Raw genomic sequence first — 11,353 nt, 5'->3', positions numbered from 1 at the left:
GAAGGGGAGGGTGATTTCCATGGTGGTTAAGAGCCCAGGGCTTGGAGTCAGGCAGATGTAAGTTCGAATTCTGCTCCACCATCTCCTACTTGTATTATCCGGGGTAAGCGATTTTTTCCTGCCTCTGAAGTTCAAGGACCTTGTCTGTAAAACATTCCTTCCTTCCTGGGATTTCTGTGTAGATAAAACAAGATAACATATAAAGTGCTTAGCATGGAGTCTGGCAAACATCCATCCATCTACTCATTCTGTAATTTATCCATCCATTTATCCACCCATCCATCTTTTGAACTGTCTATTGAACTATCCATATAGCTATCCTTTAATTTACTCATCCACTAATTTATTCCTTCATTTGTCCATCCTTTTATCTGTTATCTATCTTTTTTATCTACCGCTTATTCATTAATGTATGATCCATTCATTGAACCATACATGCATCCATCCACTCATCCACTTATCCACCCATCCATCCATCCACCCACTCACCCACTTATCCATCTACTCATCCATCCATCCATCCATATATTTATTATTCATCCTTCCATCATCCCTTACTCATTATCCTTCCACCCATCCATGTATCCAACTGTTAATCATCCATCCATCCATCTATATTTAGCCATCCATTTATATGCACTTATCCTTCTAACCATTTGTTTAATTATTTATCCATCCATTCATCCATCCATCCATATTTAGCCATCTGTTTATTCATTTATCCATCCAAATCATTCAGTCATCCCTCCATTCATCTGTTTTCCCACCTGTTCATTCATTCATTCATTCAGTCATTCATCTCTTCAACAAATATGTACTGAGTTCCTACTATATGTTTGACACTAGTCCTTGGGGATATATGACAACAAAGACATGCAAAGTCCCTCCCCTAATGAGGAGACATACATTGGATAAATAAAGACACATAACCAAGACACTGATGGGTGCTGCAGAAAAGATAAAGCATGGTGATGTTCTCAAGACCATGGGGTGGGGGAGCACCCATTTCAAATGGATGATCAGTGGGGGATGCACTTTCCAGCTGAGCCCTCAATAACAAGGAAACCGGCCATTCCAAGAGCTGGGCAAGACCATTCTGGGCAGAGAGAATGGCACGTGTGAAACTCTTGGAGTGGGAATGAAGTGGAACAGAAAGGAAGCTGTTGTTGGAGCTTAGTAAATGAGAGAGAGTTCAGAGTAAGAGGTTCTTAACCTGGGGGGCTGGGATGGGTTTCGTATCCATGAACCACTTGACGTTCTCTGCAGAAGATGGGTTTCTGGGCATGTTATCTAAGCCCCTGGATTCCATCACTCCAAAAGGAGAAGAAACAACACCCTCTAGCCTGCTGGAGAGATGGGGACATTGGAAGGAGAGGGGCCCCTCATATTTACATGTCCATGACACACAGCATTGAACCTAATAACCCTCGACCCCCCCTCCAGATAGACAAGAATAGTCTCATTTTATAGATGTGGCTCCCCAGGCCCCCACAGCCTGGACTTGAACCAGGACTGTCCTTCCCCCAAATTCCTTGCTCCACAGTGAGTCAGAAGAAAGACTGTATTTGGATCTCAGGTCTCCTGCTTCTGGGTCTTTCTGACTTTCTTGTTCCAGAAACCAGAAGTTCTTCACCTATGGCCTCAGGATGGATTGTGGTGGGAGGAGGGGGTGGAGACGGTGGGAATTTCTACAGACTTGTGAATTGTCTGCAAAGTGTTGTGTCCTGGTGTTTCTGGTGGGGAGAGCAGCTGTGCTTCCATGATATTCTCTAAAGGGCATCTGACACTCTGATAGTTAAGAATCTCAATTCAAAATCTTCTGGGGGCAGGCAGATAGAAAAGCGTCTGCTTCCTAATCCTCTTGCCTCTATCCCTAAATGCATGGCCATGATTTGTCCCCAGCTTCTGTCTCCTGGCCCGTGCTGACCCCTCCTTACAGCCTCCTCTTGGGGCATGGAGGCAATGGGTAGGTAGGAAGGAGGTCTAGGTACTCATCCAGTGTGTAATTCTAACTAACCATGGGACCTTGGCAAGTCCCAGTCTCCATCATGGAGGACTCTGGGTGGCAAAGGACAAAATGTTCAACTCTAGCTGGCTGGAATGACAAAAGGATAATCAGCATATATACCTTTGATGTTAGCCTGCTGCAGGTATGGCTGGATCTAGGCTTCAAATGATGTCACCAGGGCCAGGTTCCCTCCATCCCTCTGGTCTGCCTCATGGGTAGGAGGTGGCTGCCAGCAGCACTAGGCTTCTAGCCTTCCAAGTAGAAAAGTATACACTAAAGCTCCAAGAGCACATGAAAAGATGCTCAACATCATTAATCATTAGGGAAATGCAAATCAAAACCACAAATATCACTTCACACCCACTAAATTGGCCATAATATTTTTTAAAGGCAGTAGATAAGTGCTGATAAGAACATGGAGAAATTGGAACCCTTGTGATTTGCTGGTAGGAATGTGAAATGGTACTGCTGTGGTGGAAAAGAGTTTACTGGTTCCTTAACAAGTTAAACATAGAATCACCATGTGATCCATCAGTTCCACTCCTAGGCATATACCCCAAAGAACTGAAAACAGGTATTCAAACAAATATGCACACAGAAATGTTCATAGCAGCACTGTTGGTAAGAACCAACAGGTGGAAACAACCTAAGTGTCCATCGATGGATAAACAAAAGTGGTGCATCCATACAATGGAATATTATTCCTCCTTAAAAAGGAATGACGCTCTGACACATGATACAATATGGATGAAGCTTGAAAATATTACACTCAGTGAAAATCCAGACACTAAAGGCACATATTCTATGATTTCACTTACATGAAATGTCTAGAACAGGCAAATCCATAAGGGCAAAAACAGATTAGTGGTTGCTAGGGGCTGAGAGGAGGAAATGGGGAGTGACTACTAATGGGTATAGGGGTTCCTTTTGGGGTGAAGAATATGTCTTGGAAAACTAGATAGAAGTGATGGTTTTACACAACACTGGGAAGGAAGGTTCTAGATGCCCCTGAATCATACGCTTTAATATGGTTCATGGTTAGTTTTACGTTATGTGAATTTTACCTCAATTAAAATTTAAGAAAGCTCCCAGAGTCACTCTTGGCTGGTGTTAGGTCATGCCCTCTCGCACCCGCCTCCGCTGATCCCAGTAGCGAGAAGGATGCAGCCCTTTGAGTGGCCAGACTTGGGCATGTGCTTCCTCTGTGGAGGGTGGGAACCTCACTCTGACTGTGAGTCTGATTGGGGGGAAGAGGGAGCAAGTGGGGGTCGAAGTCCTCTCTTAAGCTTTGTGCCTGTCATGAGTTGGCATCCTCCCAGAAGGGCTGCCATTTAAAAATTCACACAAAGGTGACTTACAGGCTCATACTGGAGGGAGCCCTCAGATCAGGGACTGTTACCAGAAAATAAAAAAGGGAGAATGATGCTAGGAGGTAGAAAATTTCAAATGTCCAGTGTAGTGCCCTTTGCTGGGGAAATGCCTTGTTGCACATAGTTTTGGTCTGCTCCAAAACCATGCATGGCTCCCCACTGCCTATGGGATAAGAGACAAGTGTCTCAGTGTGACATTCAAGCTCTGCTCTGAGTTGAAGTTAATCTGGGGTAGGTCTCCAACACCCCACTAGGCTCTGCGCCAGCTTGGTCTTATTCGATACTGCTATGAGTGGCTGTGTGTACATTTGTGGCTGGCAGGAAACGGGAAGGTACAGGAAACGTGCTGAAGGCCAGAAAGAGGGTTCCAAAAAAAGTCTTTGAGGGCTGAACCATCTACAAGGTGAAAAGTAGGGGAATTAATACCAAGTCCTCCTTTTGGGTGCAAATAAACTGGACCACTAGAGGGCGATAGAAACCTAATATAGCAGTTCAGTTACACACTGGAAGCTAGACCCCCCAGGTCCAAAATGTTACTTTCTAGCTGTGGGACTTGTGCCTGGATTTCAGTTTGTAACATCGGGATAACATGTATCAATCATGCATTCTGCCAAATGCTCAAATTACTATTTGCTTTTTGTTTCTTAAGATCTACTGCCTTTGCTCACACTGATGTATTTAAACAGGAAACATTGGGTCACTTCCAGAAGTCATTTGTCATAGATCAAAAATAACCATAAAACTAGATACAGTAACAACAAAAAGTGTTATTAACTGCAGCTCAGTGATTCTTTTTTTTTTTTTTTTTTGGCTGCATTGGGTCTTCCTTGCTGCGCGGGCTTTTTCTCTAGTTGCGGCCAGCGGAGGCTACTCTTCCTTGCGGTGCCCGGGCTTCTCGTTGCGGTGGCTTCTCTTGTTGACGAGTACAGGCTCTAGGCATGCGGGCTTCAGTAGCTGCAGCACGTGGGCTCAGTAGTTGTGGCACTTGGGCCCTAGAGTGTGTGGGCTTCAGTAGTTGTGGCCCATGGCCTTAGTTGCTCCACGGCATGTGGGGTCTTCCTGGACCAGGGATCAAACCTGTGTCCCCTGCATTGGCAGGTGGATTCTTAACCACTGCACCACCAGGGAAGTCCCATTAACTGCAGCTCAGTGATTCTTAACCCAGTCTGCACATGAGAATCCCCAGCTGATTTTTAAAAAATTTTTATCGAATTATAGTTGATTTGCAATGTTATGTTAATTTCTGCTGTACAGCAAAGTGATTCAGTTATACATATATATACATTCTTTTAAAAGTTCTTTTCCACGATGGTTTATAACAGGATGTTGAATATAGTCCCCTGTGCCATATAGTAGGACCGTGTTGTTTACCCAGCTGATTTTAAAGAAATGTCAGGGGCAGGGTGGAAATACAGATAACAAACTAGTGGTTACCAGAGGGAAGAGGGGTGGTGGGAGTGCCAAAATAGGTGAAGGGGATAAAGAGGTACAAACTACTAGGTATAAAAAAAAAGTTACAAGGATGTGACGTATAGCACAGAGAATATAGCCAATATTTTGTCATAACCTTATATGAAGTATAATCTATAAAAATATTGAATCACTATGTTGTACATATGAAACTAATATAATATTGTAAGTCAACTATACCCCAATTTAAAGTCTATACTCCAGACTGATGAAACCAGAATCTCTGAAGGTGGGCCTCGGGCACTGGTATTTTTTGAAGCTCCTCGAGAGACATCAATGAACAGGCACGGCCCTGTACAAGGTAAGTCACCTGTCCCAGGGTCTGAACCCTTGGTCTGTTCTCTTGTCATTAGGAAGATAAGAGGGTGCCAGAGACGAATTTAAGAGTTGTGAACACAAAGCCAAGACTTTCTTCTTGAAGGAATTAGAAAGACTAGAAGAGAAATCATCAGGAACTAACCTTCTCACGATGTGATTCACTATTATTTCATGTCACGCAACAGACATTTTTTTTTTGAGCAGCTACTATGTACCAGGCAGTGTGTTCAGGGTATAGGGAGCAGAGTGAGCAACGGGGAGATAGGGGAGGTCTGTGCCTCCCTGTCCCCCTCATCTGTGACCTTGTAGATATTTATACAGACTTTGGGTTTTACTTTATTTAACAGCAAATTAAATAAAGTTTATCACTATAATCTATAATTACCCAGGACCTGGTCTTCAGATATTGGAGTTAATAACTGTGGAAGATGGTATATTTTCCAGAATGGCTGCAACCACATCTCTCATTCCACATGTTCTTCTTACAATGTGACCTTTATGCTTCTCTGTGAAGGAGCCCCTGAATGTGGGTGGGCTTAGTCTGTGGTAGAAGTGACTCCAGGTGAGTTCTGAAGCTAGTTCATCCAAGGCAATGCAGCTATCTCCTGATTTTCTTGGGACACTCACTCTTGGAACCCAGCCACCATCCTGTGAGGAAGCCCAAGCCACCCTGTGGAGGAGCCCATATGGAGAAGAACCAATAGCTGGCACCAACTTGCTGGTGTGGTGAGTGAGCTGTGTTGGAGAGATTCTTCGGCCTCAGTAAGTTCACATCATGAGGGGCACAGAGAAGCCGTTTCTGCCAAGTCCTGCCTGAATTGCAGATGCTTGCAACATCGGGATAACGTGTATCAATCATGCATCCTGCCAAATGCTCAAACTGCCATTTGCTTTATGTTCTTCTTTAAACCTACTCCCTTTGCTCTTACTGAAGTAAATAGGAAACATTGTGTCACTTCCAGAAGTCATTTGACATGGATCAAAAATAACCACAAAACTAGATACAATAACAACAAAAAGTGTTATTAACTTCAGCTCAGTGATTCTCAACCCAGTCTGCACATGAGAATCCCCAGCTGAACTTAAAAAAGGGGGGAGGGGGAGGTGGCCCTGTCTTACTCCAGACTAATGAAACCAGAATCTCTGAAGGTCCAACAACTGGGCCCCAACAATAAATGATTAGTGTTGTTCTAAGTCACTCAGTTTAGAGTGATTTGTTATATAGCAAATGACAGCCAGAGCAATATTGTGCACAATGCCACCTTCTAACTTACTATCTAAACATTCTTCATTCCTCCGAAAGAAATCAGAATTCACCTTCCATGCAATTCAAGACTCAGTTTCAATCTCCTCCCCCCCCCCACCAGGATGTCTTCCCTGATATCCTTATTCAGCAAACGTGTACAGATGCTCTTGTGGGGGAGGCTGCTAGTAGGCACTAAGGTAAGACACAGGGTGGCAGATATGTAGCTCTGGACTCTCAGAGGGTCCCTGGCTCTGCCATATACTCAGCATGGGACTTTGGCTAACTCACCTCCTCTGGGCCTCAGTTTCCTCACCTGTGAAATGGGGGCAACAACACCTACCTCTTACAATTGTCAGGATGAAATGAGTTTAAAATTCATCCTCTGGAGTTTGTGTACAGCAGGTTTTGGCTAGGACATGGCCATACTAATGACAAAATGGAGCAGCCCTCTGTTTACCTCCAGAGGAAGGAAAAGAGTGGTTCAATTTTAGGCAAAGGATGCATTTTTAACATTTTTACTTTTTATTATAGAAATGTCCCACATGCAGAAAAGTATAGAGACCAGTTTAATGAAATCCCATATGCCCATCACTTAGATTGAACAATTCTTAACATTTGCTATATTTGAATTGTCTAGTTTTTAAATTAATGTATTTTAAAGGCGATTAGCCTGGTGGCATTTCACCCCTATGCAGCTTTAAAAAATAAGGCCATTTTCCTACATAACCATAATTCCATGATCACACTTAACAAAATACAAGTTTAAACATGATCCAATATAATTCAAATTCAAATGTCCCCAGTTGACACAGCTGGTTTGTTCAAAGCCAAGATCCAATGAAGTGCCCAACATTGCATTTGGTTGTGACACCTTCTCTTTGAACTCTGGGCGGTCCTCATTTCTTTCCTCCCATCCTGTTGACTCCAGAAAGCCAGGCTGTTGAGAGTTCCGCCTTCTGGATTGGTCTGATTGCTTCTCATGGTGTCATCTGCCATGTGCCTCTGTCCTTTGTGTTTCTTCTGTAAACTGGAAGTAGAGGTGTGATTCAAGTTAAACTTTCGGGGCATGAACACTTTTTTGGTGCTGTGTATTTCCCATTGCACCTAGTAGGAACTTGTCATCTGCCTGTCCCACTGCCCTGCTGCTAAAAGTCACTGAACAAAGGTGGCAACGGTATGATGCTTCCATTGGAAAGTTATTTTTTCCCTCTTTGCATCTAGCAGGCAATCTATGAGGAGATCACTGGTGGACATGATACTATCCAGTCTCCCATGAACCTTTCAGTTAATCATTTTAGCATCCATTGACGACTCTTGTCTGTGATGATTAGTTCATTAGGGGTTTCAAAACAGTGATTTTTCTGTCCTCCTTTTAACATTATTTGTTGGCATTTTTTCTGCAAAAAGGGCTTTCTTCCCTCATCAACTGGAGCTGGTTTCATGCTGTAAAGCCTTGGTAAGTGAGGAGTTCATACAATTGTCACCTTCGAAGGTGACAAATGTGCTTTGTTGTTTTAATATCACTATGGACTCATGTATATTTGTATGTTCACAGAGTTAAATGGTCCTTTTTTTTATTGTGGTAAAAACATATACAACATAACATTTGCCATTGTATCCGTTTTTAAGTGCACAGTTTTGTGGTATTAAGTACATTCTTATTGTTGGGCAACCATCCCATGATCCATCTCCAGAACTTTCTAATCTTCGCAAACTGAAACTCTGTCCCCATGAAACACTGACTCCCCATCCCCCTCCCCCAGCCCCTGGCCCCCACCATCTAGTTCTGTCTCTATGAATTTGACTCCTCTAGGGGCCTCATGTGAGTGGAATCAGACAGTATTTGTCCTTTTGTGTCTGGCTTATTTCAATGAGCGCAGTGTCCTTAAGGTTCATCCATGTTGTAGCACATGTCAGAATTTCCTTCCTTTTTGAGGCTGAATAATATTCCATTGTATGGATAGACCACATTTTGTTTGTCTGTTCATTCATTGATGGGCACTTGGGTTGTTTCCCCATTATCCTTTCTAATGCTCAAAAAGTTATACCTGATCTAGTTGGAGCTCCAGGGAGGTAGTTTTGAAAACCCCCAACAATTCAGGATCTAATCTAAGGATAATTTCCAGATGAGTAAGAGGGAGGAGGCTGAGTTCCTGAAACTTTTCTTTGCAACAACTGTAGCTTAAAGGTTCTTCACTGTCTGCTTCCTTCAGAGACAAATTGCTGCACCACCCCACCCCCAGCTGGCCACACACCCAGTTTCTGATTCCATAAATCAAGAGAAACCAGAAATTGCATTTCTAACAAAGTTCGTGGAGATGCTGAACCTCCTGGTTCAAGGACCACTTAGAACCACTGATCCACTTACATCCAGTTACAGGATTTAAAAAAAAAAAGAAAAAAAGTTAAAGTTGTACCCACATTAAAGTTGCTGCTGGGACTTCCCTGGCGGAGCAGTGGTTAAGACTCCGCACTTCCACTGTCGGCAGCACGGGCTAGGAGAACAAAGATCCCACATGCCAGGGCACGGCCACAGAAAAACAAAACAAAACAAAACAAAAACAATAAATAAACAAAATAGATGGTGATTGGGTATAATTATGAAGAATATCTAAAAAAAAAGTTGCTTATTTTCTCAGCATGACCTCCACCCTCCCCTCTTTCCCCACGAACCAGCTCGCCCTGCCGTAGATTAAAAAGTACGGTGTTACTATGTATTATGACAGTGATCTGGCCCTCTTCAGAGTTTTTGTTTGGACTTATTTCTATCCCAAAATAACTGATTTTCCGGCGCTGTTCTTCAGCGCAAAGCACAGGCCACACCACCTAATGAATACTTGCCTGACACTTAAATGAGATGTGGAGGGGGGAAAATAGCCAAACAAAAAAACCCTGATTTCTATTTATAAGAAGGGATTTAAAATAACTGCACGAGGGACCCCAAATCGTAGGTAGAAGTCCTAAGGTCCAAGAGACAAGTGGCTTACAGGATCCTGAAAAAGATGGGGCGATATGTTTACGTTCGATATAAACAGTTTACAAGTCGCGGTATATTATCATGGGTAAATTAAAAAACGGTTTTTGGAGGGATTAGCATGATAAATCTCGTGGATAAAATGAGAACTTCTCGGTTATGTCAATGCATTAGATTTTAGATTTGTATCATTCAGATTACCACGTACTAGCATCACACCGTGATGGTCCCCATTCTACAGACGCAAACTGAGATTCAGGGTAAGAAGGGAGTTGACCATGATACAGATCCAGGATTGGAAAATTAATCTGCAGTTCCAGAGCCCAGGTCTCATTCCATCACACAGCAGCAACACGTGGCCAGGAAACAAAAGTGTCCCTGGGGATTCCTCCCTACCGGGGAGGTTGGGGCCCGGGGGAGGCTCAGCCCCGGGAGGCTCCGGTCACTGGGCAGCGCCCCCTGCGGGCCACAGTGCGCAGGCGCTGCGCTCCCGTCCCGCCTCCGCCCCCGCCCCCCTCCACGTGCGGCGCACACCTCGCGATCCCCTCTGCGGGGCTTGCCTCGCGCCTCCCTCCCTCCCTCCTCCCGCCCCTCCGGTCCGGGCCTCCCATTGGCTGCGGTCTTCGTCCCTCCGACCGCAGCCCGGCAGGCCCCCGCCAGGCCGGAAGTCCCGCCCCCCAAGTCGCCCTCCGCGTCGTCAACTGGCCTAGGCAGTTGTCAGTCCGGGCAGCGGGCCCGAGTCGGCGGCGGGGGCCCGCAGTCGGTGCGCGACCCGGGTTGGCGGTGGTTTCCGGTTCCGCGGGGCTGGCGGGCGGGCGGGCGGCCGGGAGCGGCGGCGGCGGCGCCTGACAGACAATGAGGGCGGCGCGGCGGCGCTGAGCGGCGGCGGCGGCGGCGAGCGACGCGGGGCCCGGGGGCGGGGCGGGGAGCCAGCCATGGACAATCAGGTGAGGAACGGCCGCGCCGCCCCAGCGCGGCCCGCGCCGCCCGCCCGGCCCCCTCTCTCCTTCCCTCCCTCCCTTACCCGCCCGCCCGGCCGGGCCCGACCCTCCTCGGTCCCGGCTTCCCCGCCCCCGCTTGGCGCCCGCCCGCCCAGCTTTGTGCGCGCCCGCAGCTCCCCGGGCCTTTATGTGGGGCGGGGGCGCCCCTCCCCCATCCGCCACCCCCGCCGGGTCAGAGCGCCTCGGACCCCCCGGGAACCACGGTGCCCCACTGCCCAGAGTCCCCTGGGAAGCCCCTCGGAACCCCGGTCTGGCCCAGATCCCCGTGAGACACCCCCGTGATCTCCACTTCAGCCCAGAACGCTCTGGGACGCTCCTCGGGACCCCGGCCTGGCCCACATCCCCCTGGGACGCCCCTTGTGACCCCAGTCCGACCCAGCGCCCCCTGGGACATCCCTCGGGATCCCGGCACAGTCCTGAGTCCCCTCAGCCCCCGCGGGGCCCCCTTAGATTCCTCTGATCCGGCCTGTACCCCCTTTCCTGTCTGAATCCAGGGCCAGTCGGTGTCTCCTACCCCCTCTGGCCCCTTGGCCCTGAATCCTCTCAAACTCCCGGCATTAAACCTTTGCTGGGATTTGAGTTCCCCACAACTCCTGGGGCCTTGGTCTGCAGCCTCCTCCTTACTTGAACCCAGGCCCACGCTGACCTCTCTCCTCTCTGGTCCTGCCCTTGCCTCAGCCTGAGCATCTGTTCCTCCTCAAACCCTGGTAGGGTCCCGGGTCTTTTCCCACCAGGACCCAGGCCTGCATTGAGCGGCCCCCTTTTTTGGACCTGGGCTTTCTTCTTCAGATGTCTTTGACCCACTCTGCTGCTCAGCCCCCTCTGCTTTCAGGCCCTGATCACTCTCCCTTGGACCGCAGGGCCCCAAGGGTCTTGTCTCTTCACCTTCAGACCCTCTTTGACCAGGTCCAGGGACCATTTCTGCTCGGACCTGGAGCCTCCACGCCCTTCAGATACCAGATGCCT

General features: G+C 47.1%; 1 protein-coding gene across 3 annotated transcripts in view; it reads left to right on the top strand.

The window, feature by feature from the left end:
* Nucleotides 1–11,353, top strand: part of MLLT1 (MLLT1 super elongation complex subunit) — a 120,577-nt gene that overhangs the window by 45,098 nt on the left and 64,126 nt on the right. For 2 of the 3 annotated variants that reach the window (XM_082622747.1, XM_082622745.1), the window contains exon 1: nucleotides 10,219–10,333. The exons of the other annotated variant lie outside the window; for it this stretch is intronic. In XM_082622747.1, coding sequence (XP_082478873.1) covers nucleotides 10,322–10,333 — 12 coding nt within the window. In that variant the 5' untranslated portion in view covers nucleotides 10,219–10,321. Of the gene's footprint in view, nucleotides 1–10,218; nucleotides 10,334–11,353 lie in introns of those variants that run through there. 3 annotated transcript variants of the gene reach the window in all.

Source organism: Mesoplodon mirus (assembly GCF_964341445.2).
Source record: "Mesoplodon mirus genome assembly, chromosome: 5".
Classification (NCBI taxonomy): domain Eukaryota; kingdom Metazoa; phylum Chordata; class Mammalia; order Artiodactyla; family Ziphiidae; genus Mesoplodon; species Mesoplodon mirus.
Note: the sequence above shows the minus strand (reverse complement) of the source record. Positions and strands in the feature narration are given on the sequence as shown.